Source organism: Papaver somniferum, chromosome 9, assembly GCF_003573695.1.
Source record: "Papaver somniferum cultivar HN1 chromosome 9, ASM357369v1, whole genome shotgun sequence".
In the NCBI taxonomy this organism is placed as follows: domain Eukaryota; kingdom Viridiplantae; phylum Streptophyta; class Magnoliopsida; order Ranunculales; family Papaveraceae; genus Papaver; species Papaver somniferum.
This window is the reverse complement of record NC_039366.1, coordinates 62,896,728-62,921,255: the sequence shown is the minus strand read 5'-3', so window position 1 is coordinate 62,921,255 and position 24,528 is coordinate 62,896,728. Positions and strand designations below refer to the sequence as shown.

Sequence of the window (24,528 nt, the reverse complement as noted above, 5' to 3'; positions counted from 1 at the left end):
GCCAACTAACCTCTGGTATTGCCCTTTGTCAGCTGGTACTTGATTAAAACACTCTTCAAGACCATGATTTTGTTTCATAGGAGACCCGATCGGCTCACAACCCAGCATACCGGTTTCCTTCAACAAGTCAATCATATATTTTCGCTGAGACAAGAAAATTCCATTTTCAGATCGTATAACTTCAATGCACAAGAAGTATTTAAGTCCACCCAGATCCTTCATATCAAACTCAGAATAGAAACAACTCTTCAGATTACTCAGCTAATGCAGGGCATATACATGTTCCAGAAGATTCCGCATAAAAGTTTCGCTTCTAAGTTTACTTAGTTTATGTCTTTCCTTATTTTAGGACTCTTTTTAGATTTCCTTTTCGTTTTACGTTTCCTAGTTTAGTTATTTGCTTAAGCCTATATAAAGGCTAGTCTTATTCTTGTGTAAGATACAACTTTTGATCAATCGATTATTATTACAAAACTATCTTCTTCTTCCTTTTCTTTCTACGTTTCTTCTTCTTTTTACTCAATTCTCTTCTTCTTCAGCCTGCAGCAATCTCTGCATTGCTTTCTTTCTTTAATACCACATCAATTAGTATCATCCGCTTAGTTTAGGTTTTTCAACTTTTACTAGATCCTGTTTTAATCGCTTCCGCAACCTTACTTTTATTAAATCCTCTATGGCTAGCACCGTTATTCAAGAAGCTTTCGACGCTGCTATCACCAAGCTTACCAATCTTATTACTGCAAGTATTACTGCTGTTAATGCTGGTATAGCTACAATTAACACAAGTATTTCTACGGTTTCAGATAACCTAACAAACTTAGAAAAAAACTTTATTTGATCAGTTTACCAATTCTGAAAAGAAGTTTGAAGATATTCACCTGATTTTAGATAATTTTGTAACTACTCTTAAGATTGAAGACGAAGAAACTCTAAATCTCCTGGCTGAAGCTAAAAAACCATTATCATCAAAGAAGAATATGTTTGTGCACAATGATGATATTCCTGATGACATTATGCAAAAGATTAAAAAACTCTACAACATGAAGGATTTTTTGGTTGTACCCCAAAGAAGAGTTTTATTCTTCAAATTCATGACAGTGAGGATGAAGATATTCAAGAAAGACATCAAGAAAAAATTTGGATTGAAGACAAAAGGCTTAAGTCTTCACAAAATCCTTACAGTTCTTTGCCTGAATACAAATTGAAGGCTGACATTCCAAGTTTTAATGGTAGTTTCAGAATTGAAGAACTTTTAGATTGGTTTTATGAAGTTGAGGCTTTCTTTCAATTTATGGAGATTCCAGATCATTCTAAAGTTCGACTTGTTGCATATAAGCTTAAAGGAGGTGTTGCTGCTTGGTGGGAGAGATTATGTGATGAAAGAGTTAACACTTCCAAGCCTCCTATTCGTACTTGGGATCGCATGCACAAATTACTGCGAGGTAAATTCCTTCCGAAATATTACAAGCAACAATTGTTTATTAGACTTGTAGGATCCAAATATCGCACAATAATAAGATCTCGCGAGAATGTAGGGAAGCTTGCGAGAGAACGTAGCATGTGTGCAAATTAAGATCCAACGTGAGCCTGCGAGAACATCGCACGGTGATTCCGAAATTAGGGGAAATGTTAGTTGTATCCCACCACATATGAGATGTCATCCACTATGTAAATATCTATATAAAGAGAAAGATAGGAGAGAGAAAAGTAACTGGTATTATTATTATCTTCTTATTCTTCCCCAAAAACCAGAGAGAGAGAGAGAGCTCCAAATACTCATTAATGGAGTCTCAATGTAATTCAATGATCATAGTGAAACCTAACCCCGTGGATGTAGATCAAATTGATCGAACCACGTAAATCTTGTGTCTTATTTTCTATTTTCATTATCTTTATCTTTATTTTCATATCAAATAAGTTTAGATCTAGAAATCATAGTCCTGATAATACAAGGGATGTGTTGTAGGATTTCCTGCAACTACATAATGGCGCTAGAAACAGGGACGAGTAAAGGATTTATCCTTCATGTAACTTGTTGATTCAAGAAATTTTCATGAAGATTCATATTTTTCTAGATATACAAAATTTAGGTTCAAAAATGGAAATTTTATGGAAGAAATCACACTTTCAGGGAGTAAACATCATCAACAATTCAAAGACATGAAAAAAGTAAGAGAAAAAATTAGTTGTTGTGGTGAAATTTAAGGAGAAAATGGAAGTTTCAGTGGAAGATTTTCATGTTCAGGAGAAGAAGGCAAATGTGAAAGAAATTAAGGAAGGACGAAGAAAAGATAAGAGGCAGATGCTGCAATTTCTATCACAAACAGAAATTCGCACAGATGGTTTGAGCTGGAGCGAGTAAGCAATAGGTCACGGGTTCGAATTTCGTAGAGACACATATTTTTCATTTTCTTCTCATTTGCATGGGAGAATAAAAGAATAAGAGAAAAACATTATGCGTTTATTTCGCAAAGAGATTCTTGAACAGTTGGTCAAGAGAACAATATGTACGTTCGTGGTCGCAAGTTCGAACTTCCCTGCGAGCATAGTTTTCTTCTTTTTTACAGATAGCGAAAAAATGAATAATTTCGCAATATTGTTTCATTAGTTCGCAAACAAGAGGTAGCACAGTTGGTCAAGCTTCGCTAGAGTGAGTTGTAATACTCGAGTTCGAAACCCTCATCAAGCTTAATTTTTCGCACATTTTTGAAATCCTAAAGGCGAAGAAATGGAATAAAGTACAGCATTGTGTGTTTCTTTCGCAAGCAACAAGTAGTGCAGATGGTCAGAGAAGAACATGGGTTCGATTCTCCCTGAGACCAAATAATTTTTGCTTCGCAAATATTCATTTCGCAGAGTTGATATTTGATTACTTCGCACAGTCTTTCATTATTTCGCAAGAGAGGGTTAACACAGTTAGTCAGGAGGCATGAATGCAAGCAGCAGGTCGCGGGATCAATTCTTGCTTCTCGCATGTTTATTTTTATTATACGAAATTTATACATAGTTGCCTCTTACACAGTTGGAATTTGATTACTTCGCAAGAACTTTGATTATTTTGCAAAAGAGGCTTAGCACAGTTGGTATGGTGCGAGAAAATCCAAGAAGCAGATCAAGGGTTCAAATCTCACTTCTCACACTTCTTTTTGCTGCGCGAAATTCATACATTTCAAGGCATTTATTCACTTCTCTGATAACAACATCGACTCACATGAAAGATAAGTACCACTTCCTTGAACATTTTACTTTATACTAAGAACGAATAAAAAGATTTTTGATTTGATTTACAAAAAGCGATTCAATCGCACGATAACAAAAATTTTAAGATTTCAAAAATTACTAAGATTTCAAGATAAAAAAAAAGATTTTACAGAAAATAAAATACTTTTGATTTAATTTACAAAGATTTCAAAGATTTCAAGATTTCAAAGATTTCAAGATTACAAAGATTTCAAAATTACAAATATTGCGAGATTTCAAAATTACAGAAAACTGAGAAAATTCAATTTACATATTTCTCTAGAATATTTCTTTTGCAGAGAATAAAAATATTTTTGATTTGATTTACAAGACGCGATAGAATCGCAGAATTACAAAGATTTCACAACTACAAAGATTTCAGAGTTACCATGTATTAGAATTTCTCTTGAATACTTATTTTGATTCAAATGATATGATATTATGAGAATGAAAGAATGAATGAAAGAGATGACAGAAATGAAAGAATGAATGAAAGAGATGACAGAAATGAAAAGATGAATGAGAGAATAAATAAACAAGAACATTTTGCAGAAACAAAGAGACGCGAAAATTTCGCAGAAACGCGAATAAAATTTCGCAGATAGGGGCGAACCTATGGCGTACACCCTAGTTCGCGAAAAAAATTTCGCAAGAGGCAAATGTAAGACCTAAAGTACGTCATATAAGGGGGTACCTGTTGCATGGCTCAGGGAAAGGTTACACCACCCCCGGAACCTGAGCCATGGAGATTTGGGGTCAATAAAGCCCATCCGGGAGAGGCACCTTGGATTCTCAGCTTAAGCATATGACTTAGGTTGGGCGACTAAGGTAATAAGGACTCTCCCAAGGAGTGCAGAATCTGATCAAGGCGCCGAGGTACACGGTTGAGTCAAGAGTGCCAAGGGTGTTTGAAGCGTCCTTTCCATTCTTGACAAGTTTTGGCTTATACTGCACTCGGCCCGAAGAAAACCCCACTTAGGGTGCAGTCTCGTAACCATAAGCCATATAGGTAAAAGGGATAAGAGGCTGCGAAAACAACTGGTTGTTGTTAAGACCGGACGTGAGGAGATAACCTTGTATGGTAGAAGTGCGCCTCCTTGAAGGGGCAAAAAGTGGGGAAATAAGGGCGGCACCCTCCATTAGGGAGTTGATAAGTGTCTTAAGACGCAAATGTCATGAGGATTTTTACTCGCAAGGGTATTAAGGCTTGTCATATTTGTGCAACAATCCTGAAGAGGCAATAATACTAGAGAAAAAGATAAGATGAGATCAATGGGTCATTATATGAAAGTGTGAAGACATCCTGCGATTTCTTCGCAAGACGGCAATGTCATGGGGATTTATTTTCGCAAGAATATTTAGGCCTGTCATATTGTCGCAACAATCCTGAAGATAAAATAATACAAAAGAAAAAGTTAAGGCAAGATCAATGGGTTTTTGCATGAAAGTGCAAAGACGTCCTCCGATTTTGTCGCAATGACAAGAGGTGGCAAAATAAGACCTTTAACTAGGAAGGCAAAATAAGACCACATAAGAAAATGAGTAAGCAAGTAAGCTTGCGAGAATGATTATATGTAAGCAAACAAGCTTGAGAATATGTACATGGAAATGAAAATGAGGCAGTGAAAATGCCGCAGACTTGATATTATGATCATACTGTTGTGAGATACTAATAGTGCAGGAAAAAGGAAAGATGAAACACAGGTAAGAACTTGTGAGGAACAATAACTACACGAAGAGGAATGCATACACTAAAGAAAAAGCCAGAGAAATGAAGAATGGAAGCAATTTAAAGCTACATCAATTTTAGACGGCAAAATGAGCTAAGTAACACAAACATTAACTATACATTGCAATAGATAAGCATTCTCATCATAAAAGCATTGCACAAGCATTTCATGGCATAAAAATCGCATACACATTTCATAACTTAATCATCACATAAGCATTAGATTCGCAGAGTTATTCAGAATTTCGCATAATTGTTCAAAATTTCGCAGAGTTTTCAGAATTTCGCAGAATTGTTCAGAATTTCGCAGAATTGTTCAGAATTTCGCAGAATTATTCAGAATTTCGCAAAATGATTCAGAATTTCGCAGAATGATTCAGAATTTCGCAGAATGATTCAAAATTTCGTCAAACGTGTCAGAATTTTGCAGAATGTGATTATTCCGAACGATATGATTATTTCTCTCAATTATTTCACACAATTATAAGAAACTTGAAGAGATTATACTATCGCATGAGCACAACACATGAGACAGAGGCAAGATAAGAATGAGGAAACAATTCGCACATTCAACATTTTTTCAAAGATTCTACCCTCATAGATAAAGAACAGAGGCAACTATGGATTACCAAGAAAACATTTTATGTTCTTTATCTTCTCGGCAAGAATCACCAAAAATGGAGTAATAATTCTGCATGAATAGAGGCAATACTTATTATTCTCATTCAAGGACGGATACTTCTTATATTTTGAGAATTGAATATTTCTTATACTTCATCGAGGATACTTCATGCTTCTTATACTTCTTCAAGGATACTTCATACTTCGCATACTTCAAGAGATGATACTTCTTATTTACTTCGCAACGTTTCAGTTATTCACAAAAGAATAGAGGCAAGTACGTACTTTTCAAGTCCAGTATTCTTTTGCTCGTTCCTTCATCAATAAAGATTAAAGACTACTCCAACAACTTAAACAAGACGGATTTTTTCTTAAAGATTGCTCTTCAAGCAATATTCAAGAAAAAAGAGGCAAGATGTAGGATCCAAATATCGCACAATAATAAGATCTCGCGAGAATGTAGGGAAGCTTGCGAGAGAACGTAGCATGTGTGCAAATTAAGATCCAACGTGAGCCTGCGAGAACATCGCACAATGATTCCGAAATTAGGGGAAATATTTGTTGTATCCCACCACATATGAGCTGTCATCCACTATGTAAATATCTATATAAAGAGAAAGGTGGGAGAGAGAAAAGTAACTGGTATTATTATTATCTTCTTATTCTTCCCCAAAAACCAGAGGGAGAGAGAGCTCCAAATACTCATTAATGGAGTCTCAATGTAATTCACATGTAATTCAATGATCATAGTGAAACCTAACCCCGTGGATGTAGATCAAATTGATCGAACCACGTAAATCTTGTGTCTTATTTTCTATTTTCATTATCTTTATCTTTATTTTCATATCAAATAAGTTTAGATCTAGAAATCATAGTCATGATAATACAAGGGGTGTGTTGTAGGATTTCCTGCAACTACAAGACTTCAACACTGTAGACAAGGAGCACGGTTAGTCGAGGAATATGTCGCAGAATTCTATAATCTTCTTGCTCGTAATGAACTGCATGAATCAGAAGAACAACTAGTAGCAAGATTTGTAGAGGGTTTGAATACTTTGATTCAACAAGGAATGGTTCAGTCAGTATTCACCATGGTAGACGCTATTCAACAGGCGATTGAAATTGAACGTCGACTTCTTCGTTTAGCTAAGATCTCCCAACCTAGACAAAGTCGTTATCAAGGTAATTACAAACCTAATACTTCATATCCAAATTTTTCTCAAGAAGTTACTCCAATGTATTATTCAAAGTATTCATATCAAGATGATAGTAGCCATGCTTATCGTAAACCAACCTATACTACACTTTATACGCCTCCTCATTTGAATACTGCACTTATATTACCGACTCCAATAAAGATTCAAGCTGTTCAACAGACTCAAGTTCAACAAAATCGAGTTGCTGGTACTTCTGGAAGTCTTTTTCCTACCAGAAATCAACAACAATTTCCACCACAACAACAGAACAATAATGCTTATGCCAAATTTTGAGGAGATAAGTGCAATAAATGGCTACAGCCTGGACATACGTCTAGTGAATGTCGGAAAATTAATGCTTTTATTGGCGACACTCAGTTCATTAATGAAGTCAATGATGATTTTAATGAACTCGATGAAGAAGATTCACCTGAAACTCAAGATGAAGATGAATTTGTTGGTATGATTCGTCCACTTCTTCTTACACAACCATGTCCTTCTCAAAGGCACAATATCTTTCGATCAAAATGCTATATTGGTGGTAAATTTTGTAACATGATCATTGATGGTGGAAGTGTCGATAATTATGTTGCTGCTCACGTGGTTAAAAAGCTTGGTCTACCAGTGCATCCTCATCCAGTACCTTACTTTGTAGGATGGGTTAATAAATCAACTACTCAAGATATCACTCACCAATGTTATGTAACTTTCAAGTTTGACGGCTATGAAGATTCAGTTCTTTGTGATGTTATTGATTTGACTGCAACACATCTTCTTCTTGGTCGACCCTGGAAATACGATATTCAAGCAGTACACAAAATGGTTTCGAAAATACTTATACTTTCGATCATAATGGGAGAACAAAGGTTCTATATCCATCAAAATCAACGACAGATATTCAAGAATTATGTGAAGACAAAACCAATGCTATTGTAGCCACTATTGTCAATTCTTTAAGGCAACAACATTCTTTGAACTCTTATGAAGAATCTAAACCTATGATTGAGTTACCTGATAAGGTTTAACCTTTGTTATCTCAATATAGTGTTTTATTTCCAGTTGAGTTACCAACTACTTTACCACCATTAATGGATATTCAGCACTGTATTGATTTTATTCCTGGAGCTTATACCTAATCAAGCACATTACAGATTGAGTCCTACTGAGCATGAGATTTTGCAAGGTCAAGTGAATGATTTAATTCAAAAAGGTTTGATACGACCTAGCAACAGCCCTTGTGCTAGGCCTGGTTTCTTAGTTAGCAAGAAAGATGGTGGATGGAGGATGTGTATCGATTGCAGAGCATTAAATCGAATCACAATTCCTTATCGATTTCCTATACCTCGTATTGATGACATGATCAAATTTCTTTCGGGTTCTATTATATTCACAAAGTTGGACTTACGTAGTGGATATCATCAAATACGAATTCGAGAAGGAGATGAATGGAAGACATCATTCAAGACGCGTGAAGGATTATATGAATGGCTTTTCATGCCATTTGGATTATCTAATGCACCAAGTACCTTTATGCGACTCATGAATCAGGTTCTCCAACCTTTTCTTAGCAAATTTGTTATCGTATATTTTGATGACATTCTGATTTTTAGTCGAAACGAGCAAGAGCACCTTGATCATCTATCACAAGTATTTCAAGTTCTTGTTGACAATTACTTATATGTTAATTTGAAAAAGTGCACCTTCATGGCTTCTTCAGTAACATTTCTGGGGTATGTGATATCTAATCATGGCATACATGTCGATCTTTCTAAAGTTCAAGCAATTAAAGGTTGTCCAGTTCCTACTTCTATTCGAGATGTTCGTAGTTTTCATGGTTTGGCTTCCTTTTATAGAAGATTTGTGAAGAATTTTAGCAGTATTTTTGCACCCCTAACTGACTGCCTCAAGAAAGAGAAGTTTGAATGGACAGAAGCAATGGATATAAGTTTTAATGCTTTGAAAGAAAAACTTTATACTGCACCAATTCTTGTTTTACCAAATTTCGAAAAACCTTTTGAGATAGATTGTGATGCTTCCATTGTTGGCATTGACGCTGTTTTATCACAAGAAGGTCATCCAATAGCATATCACAGTGAAAATAATTCAGATGCACAGAAAAAATGGTCTACCTATGAATTAGAGTTACTTGCTCTTGTTCAGGCTCTCAAACAGTGGCATGCTTATTTGATACATAGAGAATTTGTTGTCAATACTGATAACCATGCACTGAAATTTTTGAATACTTCTGCTAAAGTTAACAGGATGCATGATCGATGGTTAGCTACAATCAACAATATACCTTCTCTGTGAAGTACAAAAGTGGTAAGATGAATCAAGTTGTTGATGCTCTAAGTAGAAGAAGTCATCTGTTAGTCACAATTCGTAATGGGAGTTTTGCATTTGATTACATCAAAGATATATATCCAGAGGATGCGGATTTCAGTACATTATGGAACTTATGCAGTTCTCAAAGTCATGAAGTTGATGATTTTCTCATTCAAGATGGCTTTCTTTTTAAAGTTAATCGTTTATGTATTCCGCAAGGTTCTTTACGTTTACATCTTATACGTGAATTGCATGGTAGTGGTCTTGGTGGTCATTTTGGAAGAGATAAAACCATCATACTTGTTTAAGAAAGATTTTATTGGCCTTCGTTAAAATGAGACGTACAAAAATTTGTACGAAAATGCATGGTCTGTCAGAGAGCTAAGGGTACAATTCAAAATACAGAGCTATATACTCCATTACCAGTTCCTGATGCACCTTGGGTTGACGTGAGTATGGATTTTATACTTGGTTTGCCTCGTACTGCTAGAGGTAATGACTCTGTAATGGTCGTAGTTGATCGTTATTCTAAAATGGCTCATTTTATTGCCTGTAAAAAATCCACTGATGCTTCAAACGTAGCTACCTTGTTCTTCAAGGAAATCGTACGTCTACATAGAGTTCCAAAATCCATCACTTCTGATAGAGATACTAAGTTCTTAAGCTACTTTTGGAAGACTCTATGGATGCGTTTGGGGACTGCTTTACAGTTTAGCACAACTTCACATCCACAAACTGATGACCAAACGGAAGTAGTGAATCGTTCACTTGGTAATCTCATTCGAGCTAAATGCATGGACAACAGCAAGCAGTGGGATATTTTATTACCTCATATGGAGTTTGCTTTCAATACTTCTATCAACTGTTCTACTGGAAAAACTCCATTTGAGATTGTGTACTCTAAGGTTCCCAATCATACACTTGACTTGGTAGTATTACCCAATACTCAGAGTACAAGTACAGCTGCAGATTCTTTTGTGGACAAGGCTACTGAACTACACAAGTCAGTAAAGACTAAGCTGGAAAAGTCTAATTCAAAGTATAAAGAAGATGCTGATAAACACAAGAAACTGAAGATTTTCAAAGAAGGTGAATTAGTCATGATCCATCTGCGAAAGGAAAGATTTCCAGTGGGGACTTACAACAAAACCAAGATGAAAAAGTATGGTCCTTTCAAGGTTTTAAAGAAGATCAGTGATAATGCGTATGTTATTGATTTACCAAGTGACTGGAATATTTCAAACACATTTAATGTGCAAGAGATTTTCACTTTTCATGGGGATTGATGCAGGGCATATATATGTTTTAGAATATTTCGCATAGAAGCTTCGCTTCTAAGTTTACTTAGTTTATGTCTTTCCTTATTTTAAGACTCTTTTTAGATTTCCTTTTCGTTTTACGTTTCCTAGTTTAGTTATTTGCTTAAGCCTATATAAAGGCTAGTCTTATCCTTGTGTAAAATACAACTTTTGATCAATCGATTATTATTACAAAACTATCTTCTTTTTCCTTTTCTTTCGACGTTTCTTCTTCTTCTTACTCAATTCTCTTCTTCCTCAGCCTGCAACAATCTCTGCATTGCTTTCTTTATCTAATACCACATCATCAGCTCTTCAGGGTCATTTCTACATATATAATAAGCGCGGTTAACTTTCCACCCACTTTTTTTAGGAACAAGGTATGATCAGCGTTATTCAGTGTATACCCAAATTTCTTCATTTCTAGATGAAATCTACCAACCCAAGCTCTGGGAGACTGCTTCAAACCATATAAAGCGTTCTTTAGCTTACAAACCATGTTAGCATCGTTCATAGCATTATAACATGGAGGAAATGACATGTTGATTTCTTCTTGTAAATCACCATGTAAAAATACATTTTTTTTTACATCATATTGTTGTAGGGGTCAGCCTAGATTTGCTGCCAAAGACAATAATACTTGAATAGTTGATGTTTGCAACAGGAGAAAACGTTTTTTCATAATAAATACCATAAGTCTGGGTAAACCCTTTAGCCACAAGTCTTGCATTGTACCTATCAATAGAACCATCTGGATTATGCTTGATAACATATACCCACCTGCAACCAATTAGTTTCTTTCTTTTTGGTAACAATACTATTTCACATGTATGATTTTCTTCCAGCACTATCATCTCCTTTTTCATCAAATTAGCCCACTTTGGATCACGTAATGCTTCTTGTACGTTTTTAGGAATAGTAACATCTTCCATCTGATTGACACTGCTTTTCCAGCTTCTGACAATCTATGATAGACATGTAGTTTGTTATGGGATATTTCACATTTTTTATCGTTTCAAGTGAAAAACGATCTGGCGGCACCCCACAGTTACTTCGTTGTGGAAACTTATATTTGTTTGTCTCAGTTAATTCACAAATATTGTCAATACTAATCAATGAGTCCACGCTTACCCAGGAATATTAGCTGGAGGATAACTGGGTGTTGTTAGAGCACTGCTCGGTCGAACTCGCAAGCGTTGCTATCTCAAACTTGTTTGTCAAGTTTAGTTGCAAAAACTATAAGTCTTGATTTCTAGTCTACTTATAGCTAAGTCTCGAAGTAGGATAGTAAGTGTAGTTGAGATCTAGACTCCATGGCGTTCATCATATGAAGACGAAGAACTACTCAGGGAACTTGTGAAACTTCATCGACAAAAAGGTATGTGGAGACTTGAACTTATCTATCACTCAAAAGTCTATCTTTTATATCTCCTATTTTGAGACAAAAGTCGTATAGCTATATAGACTTCGATTATACACATTTTCTATTTCGAGCCGAGTTTATCTCGCTTATATATTTCTCGAAATATGTGTTGGTAGCTTTCACTTTGGCCAAGTTCATCTTTACTCGTGACGAAAGTCATGTTGATTATTCCAATAACTTGAAAATCTCTTTGATGAAAAATAGTTTGTGAATAAAAACTATATAAAATCCTCTAAGAAAGTTTCAATGATTGAAATGAGAGTTTAGAACATGTAACCATCTTTGTATATAAACATAGTGTGTTCTCACATTTGTGTAAAAGTCCAAACCAGGAACCCAAAGTATGCGTACCCGTACGCGTACTGGCGATTGCAGGAAATCCGGGTGAGTATGCGTACCTGTACTGGCGGAAAGTTCACGTCCGTGAATTTTTTGCTGGAGTTTGAAAGTGAAATACAAACTCAATATGGTTACTTAAGTACGCATACCCGTTCACATACTTAGATAGGTTACTTTCTAAAATCGGTTTGTTCATGAACTAAAATATTTATATAATAAGGAATGCAACCTTTGCAAACCGTGGCTATGATGTTCATGAATCGATTCGAGTGAATCAAAATCGATTTTGCTTCGATTATGTCTTGTATACTTCTATGATATCTAAGCAATTGAACAACTCTCTAACTAGTTCATGTGAGTCATTTGAACTAGTTATGGTGAAGATGAATAAAGTTGATATGAAAGTGCTCATATGGCTAACCATTGGTTAACTATTGTTGAACCAACTAAGTGTACACGTTTAGGTACGGTTACTCAAACCTAAATGAAGGTGCATTTCATTTGTGTATAACAAGCTAATTTCGATCTAACAGTTGAAAGATATTGGCTTGAATCTAATCAGGTTTTCATCTAACGGTGAATATTGAATGCTTTGTTACCAAGGTAACTTAGATTGCAAACCCTGATTTGAAGACTATATAAAGGAGAACTCTAGCAACTAGGAAACCTAATCCCCACACCTCATGTGTGATACTAGTTGTATAAGATAGAGTCGTCTCTCCTTTAACCTTAGGTTTTTCACGAAACCCTATAGGTTAACGACTTAAAGACTTCATTGGGATTGTGAAGCCAGACCCAACTATTTTCTCTGTAGTTGCGTGTTTTGATTTTGATGTTTCTATCGTATTGAGTAATATATTCTCTAAGATTTTCTCGAGATTTATTCTCCGATAGGCAGGATAAAAATTAGTCACAAACATCTTCGTCTTATCGTTTGTGATTCCACAGTATCTTGTTTCGCTACTATATGATTAAGATTATTGTGAGGTGATTGACATTTCTAGGCTGTTCTTCGAGAATATAAGTCCGATATATCAACTCGTTCTTGTTCACCTTGATTTATCAAAAGATAGAACAAAACTCGTAGGTATTTTTGTGGGAGACGGATTTATCTATTCATATAGACTTTTGTGTGTGAGACATATTTGTTTATCAAGTCTTCGACTTTGGGTCGTAGCAACTCTTAGTTGTGGGTGAGATCAGCTAAGGGAATCAAGTGCGTAGTATCCTGTTGGGATCAGAGACGTAAGGAACGCAATTGTACCTTAAATCAGTGTGAGATTGATTAGGGTTCAACTAAAGTCCAGACCGAAGTTAGTTTGTAGTAGGCTAGTGTCTGTAGCGGCTTAATATAGTATGGTGTTCAAACTGGACTAGGTCCCGGGGTTTTTCTGCATTTGCGATTTCCTCGTTAACAAAACTTCTGGTGTCTGTGTTATTTCTTTTCCGCATTATATTTGTTATATAATTGAAATATCACAGGTTGTGCGTTGAATTGATCAATTGGTAAATCCAACCTTTGCTTGTTGATTGAAATTGATTGATCCTTGAACATTGGTCTTTGGTACCGTTCAAGTTATCTCTCTTATATTCAATCGGGCTCGCAAATTATTATTTGTTTGTTTGCGGATTGAATTGAGAGATTGAGATATAACTCTTTGATATACTTTTCTTAAGATTATGTCTGACTGTCTAGTAGATTCTCTTGAAAGTATATTGGAGTTAGTCCATACAGATTGCTAAGAGAAATATTGGGTGTGGTTGTTGTACCCCCACTTTTTCAGGTGTAGGTACCATTGTAAAAGAAAGGAGGGGGTCTTCTGCAATACGAGTTTCAACCACTTGAACTATTTTTGGAGGTTGCATAGCAGTCAGATCCAAATCGATAGAATCTTGAGGGTTACTTGAACTTTCTTCTATGAGGGGGAGAAGTATCTCACAATTAGTTGGAAATTAATCCATCCAATATTGTTCTCTCCCTAAAGAGGAGAACCTATATCATATGTTGAGTAAACCTTGTCGTGCTCAGAGAAGGTAACATCCATACCATCATAAAATTTGCGAGTAGAAAGATGATAACACCGGTAACCTTTTTGGCACGGATGATAACCAACAAATACACACTTTAGCACACATGGGTCTAGCTAGATGCGCAAATGTTTTTGTATGTGAACATAACAACATATCCAAACACTCGTGGAGGAAGTTTAAGCTGGGAAGGAATTGTCACAAACGAAGCCAATTTATCCAAAGGTGTTTGAAATTTCAAAACACTAGTGGGTACACGATTAAGAAGATACATCGCGGTAGTAATAGCCTCTTCCCATAAATGTGGCCTCATGTTTGCTCCAATTAAACAAGCTCTAGTAATCTCAAGTAATTGCCTGTTTTTTCGCTCTGCAAAACCATTTTGTTGTTGCGTGGAAGGATAAGTAGTCTCATGAACTAAACCATGTTCCTGAAAATAAACTTGTAAAGCTTCATTAACCTATTCGCCACCATTATCAGAACAAATGACCTTTCGAGTGGTAGAAAATTTTGTTTGAATCATTGCATGAAAATATTTGAATATATCATCTACATCACTTTTATTTTTCATCAAATAAAGCCAAGTCATACGAGTGCAATCATCGACAAACAGAACAAACCAACGAAATCATGAATTACTAGTAATTCGGAAAGGACCCCAAACATCAGAATGAACCAAAGCAGATGGAACTAATCTTCTGTTAAAACTATAAGGATAAGTAGTATGATGACTCTTTGCTAAGATGCAAGTTTCACAATTAAAATTAGAAGGTTTGCAGGTTGAAAATAAGGTTGAAAATAAATGTCGCAAATAACCAAAGAAACATGACCCAACCGGTGATGCCACAATAATATTTGATTTTCGTATGCATGAGAGGACCCCTTGGATGACAAAGACCCTCCTTCACACACATCTTATACGTAATACAACCCCCCCTCCCCTATTAGTACCACGCCCAATTATCTCCCCGTTGCTGAGATCCTAAAGAAAACAGAAAATCGAATAGATTAGTACTACGCAATATAATTGTACAGTCACTTTTAATATTGATAAAAGATTATTATAGAGATAAGTAATCAATAAAGTATGTTCTAAGGTCAATACAAAATTTAAGTCAACTCTCCCAGCTCGATCTAGTAACCGGATATGGAACCCCATTGACATTATAAATCGTTAAGCAATCAGGTGCACACACATCTTTCAAGATAGATGCTTCAAATGTCATGTGATTAGTGGGACCGGAGTCAAGAATCCAACCATGATCCTTTATTGAGTTATCAGCTATTAGAGCTATGCCAATATTACCTGAATCTTGTTGAATGATATGATCGGTAGTCGATGGAAGTTTATCAAATATTTGAGTAGATGTCGTTGTTGCAGATGTCATCTCAGTAGCACAAATATCTGCTTTTCTTTTTTCTTTCTCTATTTTTGATCGATTGTTCCACCACTCAGGATAACCAATCTTCTTGAAGCAGTTTTCGACAATATGCTTACCATTTCCACAATAAGTACATTTCCCAGTTGTATTTGTTGAGGAAGATTGTTGAGAGAAAGAAATATTCCAAAATTTGTTTACTGTCAGAGCTATTTGAGGGGAAACAACTTGACTCATCATAATACTATGACGTTGATCTTCAACGCCTCATAATAGGAAAAACCATTTCGGGTCCAGGAAATGGAGTACTACGAAGTATTTCTCCTCTGATAGAATCATAAGTATCATCAAGACCGACAAGAAATAAATAAACATATTCTTCGTCAATCTTTGCTTTTCGAATTTTAATTACGTCTTCTTGGGTAAAAGTAATTGGTTTACGATAATCAAGTTCTTGCCGAATAACTGTAAGATCAGAAGAAGAAAAATGTAGCTACCGGTATACCTGCTTATTTTGTTGCCATATCCTTACGGAATAAATCATAAAGAATTGATTTATCAGCCCTTTCATAATACATATGTTTTACTGCGTCCCAAACATTGTTAGAGCATTGCTCGGTCGAACTCACAAGTGTTTCTATATCGAGATTGTCTTCAAATTTAGTTGATCAAAAATATATCTTGATTTTTAGTCTACAGTTAGTCAAGTCTCGGATTAGGAAAGAATTGTGAAGTTGAGAATCGGACATCACTGCGTTCTACCGTTTGAAGGCGAAGATCAACCGAAGCTTTTGGAGAAATTCTTCAACAAAGGTAAATGAAGACTAAAGCACCTATTTCTCAAGTGATAGTCATCTTTCTATCAATGAGACTATGTCGCGTGACTAATTAGACTATTGCAAGCATATCAAGAATTTCGATTCAAGTTTATCTTGGTAATATCATTCTCGAAATATATATGACTAAGCTTAACGAACGTTTGTTCATACTTGATGAATTTTGGTTAAGAACAATTTATTGTTCATGATATAAATTGTGATTCAAGATTATCATTCGAAAATAGGTTGGAACAATGATACGTGTCATTGATGTTATTTGGGAATGTTTCGAATTGATTTAAAAAGAAATTTAAACTATTGTAAATCTGGATACATGACAGTGTGCATACCAGTTATACATACTAGGAAAAATTTTATAGGTCCGGAGCCGCGGTACTTGTACTCAGTACACATACCGGAGTAGCTATAGTTCGGCAGAAGTTTTTGGTATGCATACCCGGTATCCATACCACAAAAAGTCTGTTGTTCGTGAACTAGGAATGGTACGATACCTAGTATTCATACCGTAAAGAAACTGTTTGTTTTGAAACTCGAGTGGTATTTATACCAGGTACACAAACCGGAAAATTTATGTGAGTTCCTGAACTCATGTTTGTCTTAAGGGTACACATACCTGGTACATGTACCATGAAAAAAACAGTCACGAACAAGGTAGATTGCACGTACCTGGTACACATACTTGCCCTGTTGAATATTTTCAGATGCACAAAAATTATTTCTGTGAGATAATTGGCATTTGAATAAATCTCTAAAAAAATTATATACACATGATTGATCACATTATAACATATGGTTGTGTTTCAAGCTTGTCTTAAGTGTTAATGAAAATGATTAAGCTTATGGTTCAATCGGCTAGTCTTGGCTAACCGTTCATGAAAAATGTATTTATACATGGTTCGGTTATGCTTCATCCTAACCAGAGTGTATATCTTAGTATGTTAATCTAATTTCAAAGATTCATCTAACGATGAATATTGTTTGATTGGTTCCAAAGCTATCTTAGCTTACACCCAAAGCAGCCTATACTTTGAAAGTTTATATAAGGGAGAACCTCAAGCAACTATGATTTATAAATCCCTGACACTATTCTTATGTGTCCTAGTTGTAAACTAGAGTCGTCCTCTCCATAAAACCATTCTATGGTTTAGCGACTAAAAAGACTTCACCTAGGGATTCATGAATCCATGTCCAACTATCTTTATCTTAATATAGTTAGAGTATCTTTATCTTGTTTTAATTATTGAGATGCTCACTCAAACAAGATAGATAAAAATCAAAAATTTCTCTTTGTCTCAGACTTTGTGATTTTACAGGTTTAATACTTGTGAGGTGAATAAGAATCTAGGCTTCTCTCCGGGAGTCGTAAGTTCCGGAGGTTAGATAGACTTTGTCTGTTGCTATCGATTTCCAGTCTCACATTGATCTACGATCAAAAAGGAAATCACATTTAAGCTTATTTGTGGGAGGAAGATTAATTTAAAGTCTACAATTGAGTTGAAGAAACACTTAGGATGTAAAGGACGTCAGCTAAGGGAATCAATTGCGCAGAGTCCTGCTAGGATTCAAGAGGCGTAAGGAGCGCGACTGTAATTGAATTTCTATGAGGGTTTAATTCAGTCTCAACTACATTCCAGTATGAAGTTATTTGTAGTAGGCTAGATTCTGTAACGGCTAAATACAGTTTGGTATTCAATCTGGACTAGGTCTCGGGGTTTTTCTGCATTTGCGGTTTCCTCGTTAATAAAATTTTTGGTGTATGTGTTATTTCTTTTCTGCATTATATTGTTTATCTTTATAACTTAAATATCACAGGTTGTACGTAAATCAATCAAAGTAGATACATCCATCCTTGTTTGTTGGATACGACTTGATTGATTCTTGGATATTAATCTTTGGAATCATCCAAGAACTCTCACTCGTAAATCAGGTTCACGGACTAGTCTCTGCAAACTTTCAGATTGTGTGAGAAAGATATATAACTCTGAATATTATTACTTGATTGAGATTCATTAAGTTAAACTCTCAAAATTGTATTTAGGTTTTGTCCATACAGGTTTCCTAGAAAGAGTTGGTGGTATATTTTGGTACCCCGCATTTTTAAACATCTTTCGCAGTAGGTAGAAGAATGAAAACATTCAGTAATTCCGGTTCCATGGCACCAACAACTCAACCTTTTACAAGAGAATATTTCATACACCATTCATCATACATAGGGTCTCCTTCAGTGGGTTGTGGAGTTCAACCAGTTAAATATTCCTTTTTTCCTCTTGTGAAGACAATAACACAAGATTCCATGTCATTTAATTTTACACCATACGAAATTGAAGTCGGCTCTTGTGAAGACAATAGCACAAGATTCATTACCGGTAGCCATAAGATTAAGTTCAAAGGGTTTTAAAAAAGATTTCCAACAAAGTTCAAAGGGTTTTAAAAAAGATTCATTACCGGTAGCCATAATAACAAAATTTGTTTTCTTTAATAGAAATAACAAGGTTCAAAAAGATAAAAGTAGTAAGACCCAATTAGTAGGGTTAAAGATAAAACTTCAGATAAAATTCATTCAAAAAAAATAAATTAAGTTTAAATGAAGCTTACTTGATTATTAAAATCAAATAAAAGAAGAACACGGAGTAGCCGAATAACGGTCGTCCGGAATAAGCAACACTCACTCTAAAGAAGCATTCAACTCTAACTTGTAACTTGCACTCGCTCTAAAGAAGCATTCACATCTACCATGAGATGCTCTGATACCAACTCAAACTTAAGGTTCCAACTTAATCATTCGTATTTTATTCTTTGCAATGAGATGTAAATTTATAGATTACAAAAGAATCATATTATTGGGGTTGAGAAGTCTATGGGTTTTTGGGGGATTAATGAGTCATTAAATAGTAATTCTTATAACCCTTTATCCTTCTATTTTCAATAATAGCCATTGTACCCTCGATTTGATTAGAGATAATTATGATGATTAAGTAAACTAATCACGATTAGCCAATGGATTAGACTAATATAATGATTAATTTCTTGAGAATCAAAAAAAAAAATTATTTAGAAGAAGGACGATTTTGGTGAACTTTTGTGAAATTTTTGAAGAAAAACTAATGAAACCTTTCCTGAAACTATTCTAGAAAACCTTGTAATCAACCCCCATTAGAAATTTTAATTGATTCAAATCCATTAGAAATTAGGAAAAATCTGAGTTTTTTTTACAGGTTACGGTTGGGAAAATATTTTCGTCCCATCCGTAATACGTAATTACGGTCCGGGAAAGATCTTTTCCACGTCGTTAAAAGGATTTACGGTTAGACATTTAAGAACTCCTGGACGTAGTCAAGTTTTACGGCTGGGTTAAGATGAACTCCTAACCGAATACTTATCCAGATTCACATGTGTCTCAATCACGGCTGCAAACTCAACCGTAAATTAAATATACGGTTGGGACACCTCATCCGTTTTTGGGCCTGAACACTCTCAACCAATGCATTTATTGCATTTTTTAACTTTCATAAATATGGTTGATGACCTAAACGGCTAGTTTTAAAAAAAAAAAGTTGTTAGGTCATTAAACCCTATAAAAGGAGACCATTCTATCATATCTTCCTCATCCAGATTTTAGTTATAAGCTCTAATATATACCCATTTTCATCTATTTTCTATCCAAAAAAAGAAGCAAATACGCTATGGTGACTCCTTACCCTTATTTTGAAGATTCTGCGATTATTAGAGCATGGGCGATGGTCAGACAACATGATGAAGATCGCAATGGAAGAACTTTGGCAACCGTTAAGGAAAGATTCAAGAAAGTCCTTGAAGAATGTGAAGCTTTCAAAAATAAAATGAAAGTCGTGAGGGAAGCCAATCCCACTATGCCGGCTGCTATTAGAGTATGTTTTTAGTAAGTTGTTTCATTAGAAATCGTTTTGAATAACACTATCTAACAAAACCTATTTGTTCTATAGTATTCGAGGGTTCACCGCCAATATGAGACAGTTCATGGGAAAGAGTTTGAACAAAGTGATAGCTATCGCATCTTGGAAAATACTACCTATGATTTTGATCGATACGAATAAAGGTTTATTTCAAATGTTATGATTTATCATATCAATGTAATGAAAGATATGTGCTTTTCTGATTCAAATAATGAAAAACCATTTTGGTCTATTGAGTTTTATGTTTGTTCAATTTCTTAAAAGGAAAAACGAATAGTTTCAAAAAAAAAATTAAGTATTTTCAGCCAGGTTTTAATCACAAATGACCTAGCCATTTTGACCAGAAAAACTAAAAATTCGGATTTACGCTTTGGATAACGGACCACGACCAAACCGTAAACCTGATATCGGCTAGGTCATTATAGTTTCCTGGTCGTACCAAGTCTTCCAGAAGCATATACAGTTTGGGGGCAAATCGGCTGGGATTTAACAGGTTATGACACGATATTCTGGACGTTGGTTGTGATTCCCATAATTACGGCTGGTTTACCTAGCCGTAATGGGGTTGGTTTTGTAAATTTTGTTGTCGTATCAAATTTTTCACTTTCCATTTATCAATTCATAATGTTACCATTACATAATTAGGTCGCGTTACATCCAATATTTATATCCAAATGGAAAAAAGAAAGCATAGAGTATCACAACTAAATAGTCAAGATTGGTTGAAAATATCAATTAACTCTTTTGTGTTCCAGTAGCATTTCTCATGCTCAAATTCTTTGCGACGAATAGATTTGTACCGGGAAAGAGCCAAAGCTTCCTAAAAAAACAAATCAAGAGTAAGTTACTATATTATTCAAAAACTTACTTGATGAAAAAAATTGCACACACTCACTCTTTCGGAAAAGGACTTGTCGGGACACTTCCCCTTCACCCGTTCCGATTTCACCCTTAAATCTTCCATTTCTAGGTAGATTTCCTCGAACCTTTCCTTTATTTGGTTCATTGATCTTCCATTTTCATTACCATCTATAGGAACAAATACCATCGATTCAATTGAGAATCAACACTTTCGCCTGCGTTAATGCCTTGATCTTCTTCATGCTTTCTCACCGTCAGCGACGCTCTTATGATTGCAATATCTTCTTCGGTAGTGTATGCATGCATTTTTTCTTTCTTTTTTGTTACAACAATTTGAGAGTCTGAGAGTTTTTGCACAAATTCTTTGTTGGAGAAGGACCTTTTTATAGCAAAGAATGGCCCAATTACAAAAAAAAAACTAGCCGGTCCTCGAAAAAATCAATGCAATAACTCATTTTTCAGTTAATTTTTTACGGCTAGGAATATTCGAAAGACCAAGCCATAATTATGAACTTTCTAGGTCAACTATTTGAAATCCCATATTCACGACCAAAATTAACGGAACGACCAGACAGTATTAGTTTGTCGTCTGGGTTCAACCCTTATCAAGCCGTAATTGTACACATTCCCATCCTATGTAAATACATCCTAGTCGCAACCTAATGGTTACGACTCTGTCAGGATTAAAACCCAGCTGGTAATGCCAAAACGGCTTGGTATTAATTTCCATGCTTCCTGGACGTAAATCTGGGACTGCCTTGAGTTGTTGCATTGACTTTTTAGAGGAAATAAGTTATTGCATTGAGTTTTTGATGAACTGTTGGGTCATTCTTTGTTATAAAATGACACCTCTCCACCTTGAATTTGTGCAGAAACTCTCTCTCTCTCACGCACAAACTTTTAGCTTCTACTTGTTACAACAAAAAGGAAAAACATGGTCACTCGCTACACCACCAAGGAAGATGTTGCGTTAGAGTGTGGCTGACGGTAGGAAAGCATCATGAAGATGTACTCATTTACATAGATGAATTATCCGATTTATTTTAGAACCGTGTGCGTATTGTTTTGTAGCGTTAGACGAAAATCGTAACGGAAGGTCGATGAAACTCATTAAGAAAAAATTCGACCAGCTCTCTTCTCAATTTGTAGATTTCAAAAAGGAAATAAAAGTCGTAATGGAAAACAATCTCAATATGCCACGTGCTCAAAGAGTAAGTTTGTCAATAATTCGTCCATTGAGTACTGTTTTTCATACCATAAAATTTTAATTGATTTGTTTTTCAGTAGGAGATGGATGAAGCCAATTATGAGGATGTCCATGGAAAGAAGTTTGACATTCATGGTTGCTATAGTGTTTTGGAAGAGAGTACTTATGCTGATTTTGATCACTATTACTAAGACCCATAATGTAATGATCTTTTATTTGAAGTTTATGCTATGAAATATGTATTACTAAGTTTCAATAAAATTCTTTGAAATATGTATGCCTTTTCCCTTTCCTTGGTCCCTAAAATTGCAAAATTATATAAGAATAGAGAAACAGTTTACTTTCATTCAGACACTCACAGTTAGGAAATGATTAAAAAAAATGTTGAGGTTAACGGCTGGAAAGTGGTGCTTCCAAACCCAACAACAATAATATTTACGGCTAAAAGAATTGCAAGACCATGTTGTAAACGGTAATTACGGCCTGGAATCGGTTGTCACGGCTGGGATCCTAACGTTACGGTGAAGAATCCCTAGTCGAGGTCAAGAAAATTTTTAAAGTTTTTTGCAGATACAGAACAACTTACGGCTAGGAAAGACTCAACCGTGGAAGGTACTTCACGGCTGGTGTTGTAGTATTTCGATTGCGGTAAATAAGAGTTCGATGCTCGGGCTTGAAAAGATTTTTAAAACAAAAATATATACACAATATTTGTCAGAGGATCAAGAGATAATGGGACTTAGGATTTCACCAATTCTTATACTCATGCGATTCAATTATTAATTCTAGTCAATTAAAGCTTATATTGATAACAAATATCGACTCTTACTTTGCCAAAAATAGATTTTGTAAGTATTATATGTAAATCATAAGCATGATGCATCAAGAATCTCATGGATTAAGCATACATCATCAGACAAAATCACAAATAATCAATAAAAATCATAATTTCATTCATAATAGTGCAAATAGTCATAAAAGAATTAAATAAAAATTACTCATGCATAAAGAATGGTTTCTTCCATCATCCCAGTATTGGGGTTTAGCTATTCATATTAATCATACACTCAAAATATTAATTCAAATATCAAAGTGTGATTAAAAGAGTCAAAAGTTATAAAACAGTGGTTCTGTGACCCATAAAATACGTCCATAAAGAAACGATATCAGGGAGCTGCAGTATAACAACGACACTCCGCTGCTGCTGTTGACGCTGCAGAAAATAAGACTGCTCTGCGCAGTCCGTTCTTCGTGTTCTTCAAGATCCTCTAATGGCAGCAGCAGCAGCAGGTGTGAATTGCTGTTAATCCTTCTTCTTCGCTCCTCTGCGTCCAAAACCTTCCCCAAACTCTTGATAACCTTCCTAAGACTCGAAGCAACCTCTTTTATACACAACATGACCAACAAATCTTCACGAAACCTTTTGGTTTTTCTCTTTTTTTCTTTGGCAGCAAGTCACGATAATTTTTTGTGTGCGGCTTCTGTTGATTCCGTACTCTTCCCAAACTCTTTATAGGATATAGTAGAATCTATATGAAGGTATATCTACACTTTAGTCACGCTGGGACTCCAAGTTCGACTTCAAACAGGACCCGATATCACATCCTTCCCTGTTTAGCTCTCTTCCCCTTTCACGGCTTGTTCAGCCCAAGTTACTCGATCCAAACACATTCACGGACCCTGTTTAGCTCTAGGAAGCCCATCCCAACAATTCCAAGTGATTGAATCACTGTAAAACTCTTCAAAAATTCTAACCCTAACTGCCAGGCGAGAAAGCTTCTTTTCCCGCCAGAATTTCTAATTTGAAACGTGAAGAAGGTGACCTCCCCTATCCAGTCTCGGTATCCCTTTAGCACATGCCTAGAAATGGGTTACCCCTTATCCAAAGCGAGAGTACGGATAGCAAATGTCCTCCCTGGTGCCTTTAACAACTTTTCGAGCCAATTTCGCTCCAAAATCTTATTTCTCCAAAAACACCTACAAAGAGATAAAATAGCCAAATAAGTATAAAATCGAGCACTAACAATATATACAATTGAGATTATATAAGACTCAAAAATGTGCCTATCAAATACCCCCAAACTTATTAATTGCTAGTCCTCGAGCAAATC

General features: G+C 35.5%; 1 protein-coding gene across 1 annotated transcript; it reads left to right on the top strand.

Annotated features, from left to right (window-relative positions):
* Nucleotides 1–673: 673 nt before the first annotated feature.
* On the top strand, nt 674–9,096 carry LOC113312021. The gene is made up of 6 exons (XM_026560797.1): nt 674–785; nt 1,047–1,442; nt 6,494–6,994; nt 7,085–7,596; nt 7,912–8,480; nt 8,640–9,096. Exons 1-6 carry the CDS (start codon nt 674–676, stop codon nt 9,094–9,096), a joined length of 2,547 nt encoding a protein of 848 aa, XP_026416582.1.
* Nucleotides 9,097–24,528: the final 15,432 nt, after the last annotated feature.

What these genes read in the sequence shown, in the direction of transcription:
- LOC113312021 (XM_026560797.1), top strand. Translation starts at nt 674, where the DNA reads ATGGCTAGCACCGTTATTCAAGAAGCTTTCGACGCTGCTATCACCAAG. An exon ending in TATAGCTACAATTAACACAA is followed by an intron (nt 786 to 1,046) that starts GTATTTCTACGG and finishes TACAACATGAAG; the next exon opens with GATTTTTTGGTTGTACCCCA. An exon ending in CATGCACAAATTACTGCGAG is followed by an intron (nt 1,443 to 6,493) that starts GTAAATTCCTTC and finishes GGTGTGTTGTAG; the next exon opens with GATTTCCTGCAACTACAAGA.